Genomic DNA, 17,535 nt, shown 5'->3' on the forward strand with positions numbered 1-17,535 from the left:
TTTTAATTAGGTTTATTTTTTTATTTATCTGTAATCATGATTGCTACCCATGAGTTTCTAAAATTTAGCTGAAATATGATGAAATATGATAGATCCTGCTGTAGCCCTTTTTCTTAATTCTGTATGGGCCTCTCTGGTTCAAGTGTGTTTCTTGTAAACAACATATTGTTGGAGTCTGGTTTCTAATCCATTCGGCTATCCACTTCCATTTAATGGGTGAGTTCCTCCTACTAATATTCACAATTATGATTACTATGTATTTCCTACTATCGTATTTTTCTTCTTTTTCTTCTCTTTTCTTTCTTTTTATTCTGTTCCTCCTCAAAAGTGAATTAGTATCCTTCTCTTTCCACATCCCATCGAACAATGAATTTTCCCATCTTTTCTCATCCTTGCTTTAACACTGTTGGTTGTTGATGATATTTCAGGGTCGTTTTAATTTGAATTTCTTAGATTATTAGTGATTTTGAACAATTTTTTCAGGTGTTATTCCTAGCTTTTATTTGTTCTTTTGCAGAGTACTCATACCCTTTGACCATTTTTTTATTGTGGAATGACTCTTAATCTAAAAGATTTATATCAACTCATTCTAGATTTTTAATGTCATACTTTTATCAGATATTTAATGCAAAGATTCTCCACTCCATGTATATGTTTTTCTGATTCTAACTGCTAAAAAGCTTTTATTTTTAGAAAAGGCTTTTAATTTTGGATAATTGATGCTGTTTATTTTGCTGTTTGTAATCTCTTCTAACTCTTGTTTGGCTATGAATTTGCCTCTCTATATTTGTGAAAGCAATATCACTTTCCATTCTCTTCTTAACAGTGTAGCATTTTATATTTAGATAGTTTATCTTTTTGGAATTTATTCTGGTGTATGGTTTAAAATGCTAGTCTAAATCTTTTTTTTTATTATTATTCTCCACTTGATTGATGGATTCCTTAAATGCTTATTTAGCTTGAACTTGAGAGCTGCAGTTGTCTATTGGGGTACAGAGACATTTGTGGTCTGGGTGCAAATTTAGATTCTGTTTTAAATTCTAGAATAACTGTCTGGTCCCACCCTCATCCCTCAATTTAGTGACAAGAGGCAGATGGTACAGTTCAACTAGAATTTAGCCTCAAGTTAGAATCTTGGATGTGTTAGCTGTTTGACTTAGGACCAGTTAACATGCCTCTCAGGCCCTCAGTTTTCTTGGCTATAAAATAAATAATTTAATCCATAAAATCATTCCAATTGGATTTGACATGGTGTAATTTAAGGATTCATTTGTTTGACTGACTGGCTGTCTTTCTCATTGATCTGTTGCATTGCTATTGCAGAGATACCTTTGAAAAGGACATTGATCTTATTTATTAATTTTTTTGGTGAATTTCTGATGCAACTTTTACAATGAGTGCAGATTTGTATCTGCTAACGGGCCATGTCTGATTAAGTTTCTTCAGCTTCTGTTCTTCACAATTCTTGTCTCATTGAATTGAACACTCTCTGTTCCAGTTCTATATAGCCAGGCAAAAGGAAAAGGTAAAAAAAAAAGAAATTGAGAGGAGGTATGGTACATGACTTTGGACTGTGGAAGAAGACTTGAGTTCAAGTGCAGTCTTTCGTGCATACTAACTATGTGACCACTATGTAAACTCTTTAACTCAGCCCCATAGTCAATTCTCTAAGACAATAAGTTAACAGATAGGTTGGTGATCTGAGTGAGTGCTATGAGCTTCTATACTGGCTATCTGATATTGATGAAATCAGGGAACCTGTCCCCCCAACTTTTTGTTGCTCACGTGTCCAGAAACATTTGGAAACATTTAATGCACGGATGGCCTTAGAACCCATGCTTATTAGACTTTAAGTTCATGGCATAATAATATTAACAAATTATTAATAACAAATAATATTACAATAATATATAATACATATGATATATTGTATAATATATAGTAATAGGTAATATATAATAATATAACAAATAATTAGCATTTATATAGTGCATTAAGGTTTGCAAAGCACTTTTACATATATTATCTCCTTCAATCCTCACAGTAATCTTGTGAACTAGATGCTATCATTATCTCCATCATACAGATGAGGAAACTGAGGCTAAGAAAGATTAAGTAATTTGCCCAATGTCACACAGAGCTGGCAAATATCTGAGATGAGGTTCAAGCTTGGGCCTTCCTGACTCTATGTCCAACACTATCAACTTTATCATCTAGCTATATGAAGAGTTCTTAAACATTTTTTGTAGATAAAATTAATATCAATTAGCTTTATTTATGGTTAGGAAATGAGCCACTGTTAGCCAGTAAATGAGTCTCTTCCATAATTTATTACCTTGCTTCCTTTTTTTCTAAACATATTTCAGAATTTGAAGCAGTTTATGGTCTGCATTTTGAGGATGATGGCTAATTTTTTTTTTAGAATGAAGTAATTTGGAGCTTCTACAGAGCATTGCAATTTACATACGCAAAGTGAATTGCTCACTTAATTCATTCAGTCCCATAAGGGGAAAAAAATAATTAGGCTACCGACTGAAAAAGCAAGGCAGAAAATTGCCTTTTAGGTAGCACCCTTGTTTTCATTTGGTAAACATAAATAAATCATCATCTGTAAATTACCATCAGCAAAAAAAGAGGAAAAAATTGAGCATCAAATCCTTGTTTCTTTAAATGGCTTTTGACTTTGTGGTGCACCAGAAGCAGAATTAATATTCCAACACAATACCAACTAATTGCATAAATCTGACAGGAATATACCAAATCCTCAAGGGTATCTGCATTTTAATCCGATTGTATTAATCTTTCCTTGAAACACCAAGTAATTCAAACGTGTCTCTGTCTAGTTACAAAATAATCCATTTGGAAAATTGAATTGTGTAATTTGTAATTGTTTTCCAAGTTGTTAATGCAAAACTATATTGGCAGCAAATTAAACTTTTTAAGTATGGCCACTTTGTTAATTATTGGCTGTTAAACATTTATTTTAATGGGCACTATCATTTATTATGTATAAGCCATCTCCTGTATGACTTTTAATAGCTAAAATAATTTAGCAGACATTTTAGGGAATTCCTAAGTGGATATCAAATAGAAAGATGTATTAAACATATTGAGAAATGTCTCTTTTTAAAGAATTGTAATCTTAAGAAATTTTGTTTGAAATTGAGAATCAGAGAAATAGAACGCAGCATAATGATTAAAGGATGTATATAGAGGAAGATGATATACCATTGAGGCTATTTCTTAAATTCAATGGATATGTAATAGATCTGAGTGTAGCATGGCTTACTCATACTGACAAAGTGATTCATGGCATTAATTCATGGGAACCCATGCCATATAGCTCTGCAAATAGCAGTAAACATTAAGTCCCAGCCTCAGCTGTTTGTGTGGGAGTCTTCATGAGCAATGGCAAAGGGTACTGGACAGGAAGTTTGGAGATCTGAGGTGCTAGTTCTGGCTCGGCCACTAGCTAACATTGGGTAAGCTACTTTTCCAGTCTGAGTCTCAGTTTTCCTAGGTTTAAAATGAGTCCATTTGGGCTATATAATTTCTTAGGGACCTCTCCTTCTTCATGTTCTGGGAGGAAGTTTGGGTGGTCAAAGGCTATAGCAATAGAGGAGGGCTTTATTGTTGAAATGGGTCCTGAGCTGAGTCTTAAAAGAAAGAGAAATTATTGTTTCCACCCTGTTTTCTCTAGTGCACTCTTTTTCATATGGAGTCATTATTGTATAGTGTCTGTGCTTTCATATTGAATTTTTCTTGTCAAAGTTTCCTTATAGTTGTAGAGCAGTACATAGAATCTATCAGAAATTCTAGTTGAATTGCATCATAGGTAGAATTAAGAAGGAGCAAGAGGTAAACCTCAATCAGAAACTTCATTTCTTTCAACCAAGAAGAGCAATCAAATGTCTCATTATGGAAAGAATTTAAGAGATGGAACACATCATAGAAAAAGTGAACATTTTTTTTTGCTAAGAATGATCTCTACACACTTCTACTCTTCCTGCCTGTACATAGGTTCCAAAAAGCATACCACAGATAATGTTCACTGTCTGGTAGTTTCCATCATTATTCTAACAAATGCAAGCTAGTATTCTTTTTGTAGGAGCAAAGGACAACAAACTAATAAGATACCTATTGTTTGAGGAATGACTGAACAAATTAAAGTATATGGATACAATGGAATACTATTGCACCATAAGAAATGATGTAAATGACAGTTTCTGTGAAACTTGAGAAGATTTATGTGAAATGATAGAGAATTGACCAGAATAAGAACAGTTTATCAATAATATCGCTATAAAAATAAACAAGTTTGAAACCCTTAAGAATTCTAATCAGTGCAATGACCAACTATGACTCCAGAAGACCAATGATGAAGCATGCTAGCAGCTTCTTGACAGAGAGGTGATGGACTCAGGGTGTAGAATGAAACATATTTTTGGGTGTGGCCAATGTAGGGATTTGTTTTACTTAACTATGTGTATTTGTCGCAAGGGTTTTGTTTTTATTCTTTTTTTAATTGTTGGGGAAGGGGCTGGAAGAAGAGGAAAAATCAACTTTCATTAATTAAAAAAAAATAGAAATATAATGAGAAAAAAGGAAATACAAGCCAGGACATTTTCACCATCTGCCTCACAATTCTTTGTTAAAGAGAGGATGCTTAAGAAAGTGGTTTAAATATTATTGAGACAGTAATATACATACATACATATATGTACATACAAGTATATGCCACATGGATACTTACATATGTACATATGCATGCTATCTATCCATCCATCCATCTATCTATCTATCTATCTATCTATCTATCCAAAATGGACCAATCAACAGATTCAAGAGTAGCTGTTGTCAAAAAGGCCAAATGACTAATGGAATTTATTTTTCCTAATTGGTCATTATACTTTCCTATGCCTTTCAAAGAGGAAGAACACATAAAATCACAGGTTTTATAATTGTAAAGAACCTTAAAGATCACATAATTTAATACATTCATTTTGCAAATGAATAATACTTCAGTACTCTAATGATCTATGGTTTCTTCAACGTGAGTGCTTCCTCCACTAATTAAGACCATCTAGGGCTTAGTACATAGTCATCAAGAATTGATGTATCTGAAAATGTCACTGTGTATCAAAATTGGTAATCATAGAATGTAAGTTCCTTGAGGCTATATATACATATATATATACATTACATATATGTATATGTATATATACACACATATATATGTATGTATATATACATTACATATATGTAATGTATATATACATACATATATATGTATGTATATATACATTACATATATGTATATGTATATATACATACATATATATGTATGTATATATACATATATATATACGCATATGTGTGTCTGTACACACACACATATACACACTTGCTGTTTGTATCTCCAATATCTATCATGATTCCTGGCACATAGGTGGTACCTAATAAATAATTATTGATTAGTTTTGATCTTATCTAGCATCTCCACATACTTCTCTAAGGCTAAGCTGATCTTTGTGCAACAGACATATAGTCCCGTGGAAGAACATATTCAAAACCTTTTTAGTTGATAGACCCAATGGACCAAAGGAGGAAATAACAGTTTAATATCTCCATTTTGTAGATGAGGAATCCTCTTATGCCTAGAGAAGCTAAGTGATTTGCATGACATCATGCTTAGAGAATGGTAAAGCTAAGACTTGAACACATAGGGGATTTGAATAAGAGGACTTAGAGTTGGAAGAGACCAGGTAGTCCAACATCTTTATTTTGCAGAAGAGTGAACTGAGGCTGGGAGGTCAAATATATTGCTCAAGATCACACAGCTAGTAAGGTAATTAAACTCAGGTTCTCTGTTAGTTATACAGAACTTTCCATAGAGCTGGTTGAGTATGGAAGTGGTTACTTGGGAGAAGTTCAATGGGACATGAGAAAATGACAACAAGAAACAATTAAATAAAGTACTAGAGCTCAGACTTTAGGATTAGTACATTTCTAGGCTGATCTATTGCCTAATGTTACCAGTGAAAACATTTTTAGAAAACCACTCAAAAACTTCTGAGTTATAACTGAGTGAGAAAAAAGAAAAGTCTATTTATGTCTATAGTCATGCAAACTCCAATTCCAGAGAGTCATCTGCCAGCAGGACACAGTAAAAGTTTGAAATCCTTTGAAATTTATTTGGATTTATAGAAGAGATTAGAGACAGAGGACTAGGTGTTCTCCAGGAATCTGGCCCTTATCACTGCCTCCTTCACTCCAGGCCTCCAGATGAAAGTTGTCTCTCTCTTCTTCCTCAGAATTTTCATGCACTTTATTTACCAAATATCTCCTTTACCCTTATTTAACTCTTGTTTACATTTTCATTATTTTTGTTGAGGTTTTATCATTCCTCTCTCATTCCACACCCCAAACAAATTTTATGACTGTTTTATATATCCCAGGGATGAAAGTAGTCCTTGGCAAACTTTAGAACCTTAATAAGTGTGTGTTGTATTAATGAATGAATGAATCTATCTGCTAAAGAATGTTACGCAGTCCAGTTCTCTTCCCCCTTTGGCCTTTATTCCCTTCTTCTTAAAATATTGTAATAGCCTCTGAATTGTTTTTTCTGCCTCAAGTTTCTCCCCTCTCCAATCTATCCTACATGGAGTTAACAAATTGATATTCCCAAGCTATTAGGAATGTTATTTTGTTGCTCAAAAACTCCAATGACTCCTTATTGTTTGTAGGATAAAATATACACTTCTGTGTTTGACATTTAAAACTATTTGCAATCTGTCTTTTGCCTACCTTTCCAATCTTATTGCACATCATACCTCTTTACAAATCCTCTGGCCCACTGAAATTGGCTTACTTACTTGTTCCTTATATACAACATTCCTTTTCCCATATCCATATCATTGCACAGCCTGTCCCATGCCTGGGATGTACTTTTTCATCCCCTTTAACTCTAATGATTCCTAGCTTCCTTCAAAACTCATCTCAAGATACACTTCATGAGGCCTTTTCTGATCCCACCAGCTTATTATTAGCCTCCTTTTGTCACTTACTGTGTATTCACTAATATGTGTACATGCTGTTTCTGACAGTAGAAAGTGAGGTCCTTGAGGTAGGCAGTATTGCATTTTTGCCTCTATATACCCACAGTCTGGCACACAGTAGAAATTTAATAAATGATTATTGACTGAAGATCCTTTTGTCACATGAAGTTACTTTGGAATAAATAGAATGCAGGCCAATGGAGATTTATATTTTTGTGTTTCAGGTAGCAAAGATGCTAAGTTGGCTGAGGCTGTTTATTTCATAATTGACAAATATTCTATTTGTATCCATACAAAGAAGCAATGTAATAAATAGAGAAAGATCACCAGAATTAATATCATTGAATCTAACAGCTAAGAAAAAAAGATCCTCTAGTTTCCTTATACCTAAACAAGCATCCCTTCTATAGCATTTCCATCAAGTGATCATTGCTCATTCCACTCCTTAGTAGCCCCACTTGCTTCAATTTTTGTCCTTATGTCAAGTCTAAATCTGCCTCTCTGTGGCTCTTATTGATTACCTTCTGCATCAAGTAGAATTAGTCTGATCATTCTTTCATGTGACAACCCTTTGAATAATGGAAGGTAGCTATCATGTTTTCCTTAAGTCTTCTCTTTTCCAGGCTAAATATCCAAAATTCTTTCAACCAATCCTTGGATAACATGTCCTCTATTCCTGTCATCATCCTGGTCACTTGTTTCTGGTTATTCTGAAGCTTATTTTTTCTGAGAACTGAACAAAGTATTCCAGATGTGGTCTGACCAGGGTAGAGTAATATGCAACTGTTGCTGCTCATCTTGGTCACAGTGCCTCTTCCAATGCGATGTAGGAGAGCCTTAAACGTTCTTGGCTATCATGTTATACTGTTGATGCATTTTGAAATTTCATTCAGTTAAAATCTCCATGTCTTTTAAAACTGAAGCTGTTACCCAGCTATGTTTCCTCAATTTTGTATATGTGAAATTGGTTTTTAGAACCCAACGATAGATCATTAGTTTTATCCCTATTACATTTCACCTTATTTTTGCCCATTGTTCTAGCCTTTTAATTTGGAGCTAAACCCAGTCATTGAATATATTAAAAAAATCACTCTAAATTTTGTGCCATCTGTACATTTGACAAAGATGTCACCTGTGTTTTTACCCAATTCATTGATAATTAGCTTGAATAGGACCAACGATGGATCCCTGGGATCTTCCACTAGAGACCTCCTTACAAATTGTCCTTGTCCTATTAATCACTACTTCTTGGGTCTAATTATCCAATGAGTTCTAAAGCCACTTTAGAGTACTATCAAATCTCTCTAGAAGATTCATATGTATAACATGAGAAACTTTGTGAAATATTTCATTGACATTAAAGAAAGCTGTATCTGTAATATTCCTGTGATTGATCAGTTTAGTTAAAGCATGAAAAAAGAAAATAAGCTATGTCTGGCATGACCTATTCTTCTTGAAATCATGCAGACTTTTCATCATTGCTTCCATTTTTAGGTGCTCCCAAAACTTCCCCTTGAAAATAATCCTAGAATTTTTCCAGAAATAAAATTTAAGCTCATTGCTTTATAGTTTATAGTTTCCACACTGAGAATAATAATAGAATAACAAAGTTTTCTGACTCCCTTAGAGAGTCATGAGGGACTAGATCTCAATTAAAATCACTTTCTAGGACAATAAGATAATATGATTTAGAACTTAAATGGACTTTAGAAAACAGCAAGTCTCCCCCCTCCACACACACACACACACACACACACACACACACACACGCACATGTGCACGCACGTGTGCGTGTGTGTGTGTGTGTGTGTATATTTATTTGTATGTGCATATGAGAAAATTGAGGCCTAGATAGAGCATAGGATTTGCTCATTGTCACCTGGGGCAGTCTAGTCTGATATCAAACCTAGTGAAGTTTTTACTATACCCTGTTGAGTGAGCCAAAGATTTTTATTTTATTTCAAAAATAGCTATAATACAAAAACAAGGTTAAGATACTGCTTAAGAGAAATGAATATACATTGGTATCTTCCTCACTGGCAAAATACATTTGTGAAAGATGAAAAAAAGGAAAGAAATTCAATTATTCAAATGTGTAATCTATAGAATGTCAAGTGTGAACTGAAGCTTTATCTAATTTCTGTTGAAATCTATGACTGTGCCTCTGGGCAAATAGAAGAGAATTTTTTCTGATAATTGCTTGACCTTTGAAATGAATTAACAATACTGGTAGATCCTCCTTGGTTGCATTTTTCCAGATTTTCTTCCTCAGTGCCATAAAATTCTCTTCAGAATAAAGATATCTCCAAACCCACATTTTCTGCTCAGGTTCTTTCTGTAGAAATCCTTCTCCTTCATTAAAGATGTCCATGAAATTGAATTCAGTCTCAATGTGGTAGAAGACCTTTCAATTCAAGAGAAGGAAGTTCATGGGAAAGGCAATATAGTACTAACTTTGTTTTCAAAAGTCGTGAGTGAAATCCCAGCCTTCATACCAGAATAGCTATGCCATTTGGAGCAAGTCAATAAACCTCTCTGAGTCTTGATTTCCTCTTTGGTAAAATAAAGAGATTAGACTAATTTACATCTAAGTTTCATATTAATGATAAATCTAGTGAAGTCCCTTTAGGAACTACAACTAACTAACTAACCATTCCTCCGACTAGCTAGTGAGGTATGAGGCATTTCTGGAGACAGGCACAGAATAGGTTGTGCCTCCATATTCCTATGATTCGAGTCACCTGATCTAAGCTCTAGTGATTAAGTTATGGCCAAACCATAAAGTTGTTTACTTAACTACTGTAGCAAATCCATGACCTCATCAGTATGGGTACTGCCAATAGAAACCCATCGATGTTTTCTCATTCTGTGTGATTCTTGTCTGTGTCTTTACACAAAATTTTCATAAAGCATTTGTTCAATGCAGTGTGTATATATATATGTTCCTCCATGATATTTAATATTTCATAGATACCACTGCACTATTTGGCTATCTACCAGTTATTCTTTGCTCTTGTTATATGGTTGGCCTACATCTATTTTCTAATAAAAGCTCATAATAATAGCTAGCATTTACATAGCACTTTAAGTTTTACAAAGTGCTTCACAGATATTATTTCATTTTATTCTCACAACAACGCTGAGAAGTAGGTGCTATCATTTTTGTTTCCCACATTTTACATATGAGGAAAGACAAAGGTCAAGTGATTTGCCCAGGGCCATACAGATAATAAAAGTCTTAAGTTGGATTTGAAATTGAGCCTTTCTGACTTCAGGTTAAGTGCTCTCTGTTACCTAGCTGCTTCTAGTCATTCATGTCCTTGAGCATGTTTTATATCACTTCTCAGAAACCATCAGTGGTAATATTGGGCAGCCTCTTGGAGTAAATAGGCTATAACAGATTACTTGATATTATGATCAATGTGCCAGCTCAATTTAGAGTGGGAAATTTGCTGTGCTAAAGGATTCATCTATAGCTTAGCCCTCTAGAAATGCCTCGCCATAGAGACCAGGTAGGCAAAAGACAAGACTGCTCCAGCTAGATTGGAATACTTTAATCAAAGAAGTTGTCTTGGGGGGGTTCAACTTTCCTAGCCTACCTTTCACTATTTATTCATTTCCTGATTGATGAGTGATATTACATGCCATCTTGAAGAAATTGCCCTATGAGTCTGAGCTGACATCCTGGCAACTAAAAGTAGAATCCTTTAGGGCAAAATCTTGGCTGGCTATAGGAAATATGGTTCAAGAAGAACTATGTTTTAATGGTTACAACCTTCTTACCTCTAAAGCATGGTGCAGTAGAAAAAAAAAGTACTGACTTTGGAGTCAGAGGACCTGGGTTCAAATTTCACCTCTGATGCTTAACTTCCTATGTGATTCTGAGCAAATCACTTAGCTTCCCTCGGTCTCAGTTTCCTCATATGTAAAATTAGGAGAATTTGATCTCTTCCAACTTTACATACGTGATCATCTGACCCTTACCATGTGTGCTGAAATTTAGGTCTGACCCATGCAGGTTAGACTTAGTGGTCTTTATGTTGACTAGAGAAGGGGAAAAGAAGAGAGAACCTAATGGGGGATTTAAAATGCTTTTTGTTTTCTGTAACTAATGAGTCCTTTTCTTCAGCTAGAGAAAGCCACATGCCTTTTAGCTCTGGGTTTTTTCTCTGGTTGTCCCCCATGCCTGGAATGCTCTCCCTCCTCCCCTCTGCCTACTAACCTCCCTGGTTTCCTTTAAAAAGTCCCAACTAGCATCTTACCTTCTACACGAAGCCTTCTCCAACCCTTCTTAATCCTTCAGTTGTACGTAATGAATTTGCAGTTTCATGTACAATCATCTTGTTTTCTATTCTACTATGTTATGGAAATGCTTTCTTAAATTCAGAATAAAATAAGAAAATAATTCCTATTTATTTTGTATATAGGTTATTTTGTATATATATTTGTTTGCATATTGTCTCCCCCATTAGACTGTAAACTCCTTGGGGGCAGACTCTTCCTTTTACCTCTTTTTTTTTTATCCCTAGCACTTAGCACAGTTCCTGGCACATAGTAGGTACTTAATAAATATTTATTGGTTGATCAGTATCAAAAGATTTAAGGTTAACTTGGGATACAAAGATGAGCCATGAATAGAAACTAAAGATAAACTTAAAGTGTTTTTTGTATTCCATGAAAAGCTATGCTACAAAGCTATTATTATGTACAAACTTTTTGGAACACAATCTGTCAGCATGCCATCAAGGTTACAAAACCAACCATATACTTCAATCCAGTGATTCCATGACTAGAATTATATTAGAAAGGAGAAAAATATCTTATGTGTATAACATTATTCCTAATGGTATTATATGTAAAAAAAAGTAGAAAAACCCTTATGTGTAATTATGCTGATAGCTGACTAAATTGTGCCCCTCTGCCACTCAAAATATCATCTGATTACCTCTCTTTTAACATGATATATTCCTCCACTGCAAAGTAAGTTTCTTTAGGCAGAGACTGTTTTCATCTCATCTATATCCTTGGGTCCTGAAATGGAGCCTTCATAGGTTCTTAGTGGATATTTGTTGGACTGGATGGATTAGATTAGAGCAGTGTAATGGGATAATATTGTGTTGTAAGAAATGTGACAAATGTAAAGAACAGTCAAAAAATCTGTGGAGACACTTAAATGAAGTGATTCACTGACCAAAGTAGAATCAAAAAAGTAAAATATACATTGCCTATGAATTTATAAATATATAATGTGACAAACAAAATCTAATAATGTAGATTTTTTAAAAAAGTTGAAAGGTGACACATAAGCAGATAAGACATTCTTGTGTTAAATTTAACATTCTTTTTCTAAGATATTATTAATATAATAAAATTATTAATATTTAAAAATTGATCTGTCATGCCCCCAGTATGTCATGTCCAATGGAAATATTGTCAACATAGGATATTAAATCGGACTTAGGTGATCTATTGCAAATAATGTTAAAGTTATATTAAAACTCAAATTCTTATGTGCCATTTTAATTATGAATGTTATCTTTGAATGTGTGTGAAACATTTTCCACAGTAAAATGGATATAAAAATAGTTTCTGCTGGCTGAAATAAGGGCTTTGTGTAAAAATGAGCTGAAGGCCTAAGACAACTCATTAGCACTGGATGTTGTACTTGTACAAAACTCTTGCTTGGGTCTGAAACAGACAGATTTTCACTTCCCTGCTTAGTGTTCTATTGGATTGGATTCCTCTTCGTGCTTTAATTTCTAGGATTGCAATGGCATGGCAGCATAGCTTACATTAACAGCTTTTTGATTCTTTGTTCATTGTTATGTGCTCTCCACAAACTTTCACAGATGTAAACTTGCCTGATATTATACTACTGTCTTCAAAAGGCAGCATACCTTATTTCCTTTTCCCATTATGTCACCTGAAGAGTGTTCCCTACTACTATCTTGTTTTCTTAATTTGTCATCTTAATCACATCAGTAAAGGATTGTAATATGAGGAAGACTTTAAGCATTTTAGCCTCAAGGTGGGAAGACAAGATTAGTAGTTTTGTTGAACATGCTCAGTTACTAGAAGAAGGATTTTATTAGAAACAACTCATTGGATTACAAGGTTACAGGTTACATTACAGATGCTTAACTTGGCAGTCATGAACTTTCCAAAAAATTTTTGAAAACTGTACTTTAATATAATTGATTTTATTTGTAATTCTACATATTTAAGAACTTTATTCTGAGAAGGAATCCATAGACATCACCAGACTGCCAAATGGGTTCATGACTAACAACAACAACAAAAAAAGCAAACCTGGGATTAGAACTTAGAGAGGAAATCTACCAAGGGAAGTCTCCATATTACAGAATAATATTGGTGAGCTATAAAGGCTTTTTTAACATTAGTTTGAGATTGGAAATGGAGGGCATAAACTGGCACCTGTTAGACATTTAATAAATGTATGTTAAATAGCATTGAGATTAACGCATCCAAACTCTATTAGAACCATAAAAACTTAGGATTTTGTAAATTATTTTAGTTGCAGTTGTTTTTGTATGTGTGTGGGGGGTGGTTAGGTGGGTGGGTTGTAGGATGAATGTTGAATTGGTTGGCATTGAGATTAATTTATAAAGCACATAATTGGATTCTGACTCATCCAGTTCTCCCTACATTGCAGTCTTTGGTATACAACTTTCTTTCTTCCATTTTACCCTAAATGGAAGAGATCATATGTTTCAAAATCATTTTATTTCAACCTTATGTGGACTATTGCATAATAAGATCTAAAATATTTGGAGGAGAACTTTGATGAAGCATATGGTGAAAGTCAACCAATTTTACCAAGGATAACATAAGTGGAGGGGGAATGATCTTAAAAAAACTGGAGTAAGCAAATATAAGCTCATGGTTTGGAAGCTCTGAGCTATGAAAGTTTCTATAGGAATAAGTGAGGAAAAATTTGAAACCGTTTCTCAAGATTTTTCATCTCTGGCATCTAAAACAGTTTTTGGTACGGAGTAAGTGCTTAATAAATGATTTTTCTTTCATTCTTAACAGTCCCATAAACAATTAAAATGGAAGGGAATTTAGAAATGATCTGGTGAATGCCTGATTTTTCAAACAAGGAACCTAAGACCAAGGGATGGGAAGGAATTGTCCCTAAGTCATATAATAAGGTAGTGACAAAATGGGCATTAATACCAAGGCACCTCAGTTTCTGGCCAATCCTTTTGCTGTTACACTTTGATTGTGAGGCACCTAAGCTTAAAATAGCTTGAAAGTCTTTAGAAGTAAAAACAAGGAACTGCTGAAATCTTTCCTACCACCTCTTATGCTAGCCTTCAATTGGAACCAAAAATTCAGAACTTTAAAAGCCATAGCTTCCTGTTGAGCTGCTTTCTTTTGGAAATTCATTGTTGTATAGGAGAAAGAATGTTGGACCAAGGGGGTCACAAGAGATCCGGGTTTGAAACTTATTCTAACCCTCACTGAATAAGGGACTTCAGGAAATAATAATGATGATAATAACAACAACAACAACAACAACAACAACAATAATGATGATGACAATAATAATAAATACTCATATCTATTATTCATGGGGATGTGGTGAGAAAAGCACTTGGTAAACCTCAAAGTACTCTATAAATAGCAGCTATTTTTGCTAGATACAATAATAGGCTGATTTTCTGTTTTGCTCTCTGACATTATATGGTTTAATTCAAGAAGTGTAACTAAAACTTCTAATTGCTCTTTTTCAGGTCACAGAGCTTAACAATGTTAAGAACGTATTACGATTGCCCAAAAGCACAAAGAAACATGCTATTGGGATTTATTTCAATGATGATACCTCCAAGACCTTTGCTTGTGACTCAGGTGTGTCTGATTTAGCAGTGCCTATAAAATATGGGGTTATTGATTTTTACCATGTAAGTGTACCATATACTTACATGCAGATTTTCTGGGCGTTTATACAGAGCTTGAGGCAGATGAGTGGTGTAAAGTGCTGCAGATGGAATGCTTGGGAACTCGTATCAACGATATCAGTCTTGGAGAGCCTGACCTCTTGGCTACTGGCGTAGAAAGAGAGCAGAGTGGTATGTAAAAGAAACACTAAATTTATGAACGTTTTGAAAGTTTCTGACCAAATGTCCACTGGGACCAGAAATAAACCATAGAAGTACTTCAGTTCAATTTTGGTAACATTCTAAGAGCAATAAAATGCTTATTTTTAAACAAAATAAATATGTAGGTGATGGTAAAATGTGAAGTGAATTGCCCAGAATCACACAGTTAGTGGTAGAGCTCAGACTAGAAACCAAGTGTCTTGAGTCCTAATCCAGTTCTCTTCCAAATAACACTACTTTTCTCCTGAGGCATAGCCCGATTTGTTACACAGCTAATAACTGGTTTATCTGGGATATTGTCTAGCTTTATGATCTTGAACAATTCGCCTTTTTGAGCCTCACTTTCTACATCTGTAAAATAGAGATAGCATGTAATTGTCTGACATGATTACTATGAGGTTCAGATGAAGTAATATACTCACTTCAATTTTCAAATTGTAAGTATTATATAATTATGAATCTTTGTTATTATAATATTACACTGTATTAACATTTTTACTAGTATCAGATATTTTATGTTATCATTTTGGATTGAATATTTTCAATGCAGAACAAGCCAGATGAAAACCTGTTATGGCTCTATTTTTCATGCTTACTTGAATCAACTATATGATCTTAAGAATAATGGAGATTTCTTTGTTATTTAATAGAAATTGTAATTATATTGGGTAGGGATGATAATTTGATTGAAGGAAACAACTGTTAGGATGGCTTATCATGAAGTTAAATGCTTCAAAATAATTTTTGATAATTTAATACTTTTTCATAAATAAATAAATGTCTCTTCTCAGAAAATTTGCAAAGGAAGCCCAACAGTAAATACAGTGCCATTAACTCCCTTGGAATGTTTCCAGACACCCTGGAGCCCTTTTGAGTTCATGGCACTAGGGTGAACTCTTTTAAAAATAATTTTGGCTGCTGTTTTATTCATGGAGTTATGATAATTATAAGTTGATTGATACAACATTGATATAATTAAGACATAAGACCAATTACTGTGCACCTGCATCTATTGTGAACACAAAGATGAAGGTGTAATTGACTTCCATTTGCCAGTAGAAATTCAGAGTTGTGATTTTTAATGGTTTTTAATGATTTTACCTGTAATTGACGCACATCATTTCTTTTGTAGTTTCCTAATGTATATTTCTTTTTATCCCAAAAAGTTGGATTTTAGACAAGTAAATAGTGTGTCTTACATTTTAACAAGCAGGCTCTATTCATGCATGATCTGTATATTAGTTAAGAAGGAGGCTTGCATTAAAAAAAATATATTTTTCCTTGAACTAAGGTTGATTATAGACATGGAGGGTGTATTTACCATCTTTTAAAAATCTTCTGTAACAAATACAGGAATGTGTTGTAATTGTTTTGAATGCCTCAAAATTCCTACAATGTCATCAATATTGAATTCCTAGGGACTTTAGACTAACATTTTGTTTTTCTCCCAGAGAGATTCAATGTGTATTTGATGCCATCTCCTAACTTAGATGTACATGGGGAATGTACCTTGCAGATAACATATGAGCATATCTGTCTTTGGGACATCCAGAATCCCAGAGTCAAGCTCATCTCTTGGCCATTAAGTGCCCTCCGGCGATATGGACGAGATCCAACTTGGTTCACATTTGAGGCAGGAAGGTGAGTTTAAGGAATTGTTTTTGATGGGCTCCATTTTGGGTTTAGACTCACTTCACTTTGTCCATAGGTCTTTGTGTAAACTCCAGTCCCAAAGAGAATTCATGAATTTCAAAGGAATGTCTGTGAACTTAGAAAGGAAAAATTCCTGTTTCTATAGCATTTAAAGTTCTCAATGAGTTCTTCTCATTATAACACCCTGCAGTATACTAAGTATCATGTTCATTTTAAAAATAAGTAAACTGACACTCTGAGATTTGTATCCTGATGATGGCTATGTAAATAGCAAACTTTTTATTATACTTTTGTTCTCAGGTGCCTGAAGTTGAAATGGTCAATGTGTAAATTAATTTTTCAAAGCATACAAAAGTCACTGCATTAGAAAATAAAACTTTAATGTTTGGTATAGTGGTTTTATGGTGGCTAAATACTTATTTCTTATACTTGTGGTTGAATATATTGCATATAAATAAGAATTAGGTTGTTGCATTTGATATCTTTGTCTTCAGATTCTGAAATGGTTTATTAATTAATGATAAACAACATGCCCAGCCATTGAACATGTTTCCAGTAGAAAGGAGCATTCTTATTAACCTCAGAGAATTTTTCATTGTTAATTTGTTTTTCTTTTTGATTTATTGGAGAAATCATGGTATCATAGAGCAGCAGACTTGGAAGACGTCTAATAATACAGAAATTGAAATGTTAGAGCTGGC

General features: G+C 34.0%; 1 protein-coding gene across 1 annotated transcript in view; it reads left to right on the forward strand.

Annotated features, from left to right (window-relative positions):
- Positions 1-17,535, forward strand: part of DOK5 (docking protein 5) — a 147,155-nt gene that overhangs the window by 75,753 nt on the left and 53,867 nt on the right. Inside the window, exons 3-5 of the mRNA XM_020984259.2 lie at positions 14,816-14,930; positions 15,032-15,151; positions 16,633-16,822. Of these exons, the coding sequence (XP_020839918.1) occupies positions 14,816-14,930; positions 15,032-15,151; positions 16,633-16,822 (425 nt within the window). The remainder of the gene's footprint in view (positions 1-14,815; positions 14,931-15,031; positions 15,152-16,632; positions 16,823-17,535) is intronic.

This window comes from Phascolarctos cinereus, unplaced genomic scaffold (genome assembly GCF_003287225.1).
Source record: "Phascolarctos cinereus isolate Bilbo 61053 unplaced genomic scaffold, phaCin_HiC Scaffold_2;HRSCAF=192, whole genome shotgun sequence".
In the NCBI taxonomy this organism is placed as follows: Eukaryota; Metazoa; Chordata; class Mammalia; order Diprotodontia; family Phascolarctidae; genus Phascolarctos; species Phascolarctos cinereus.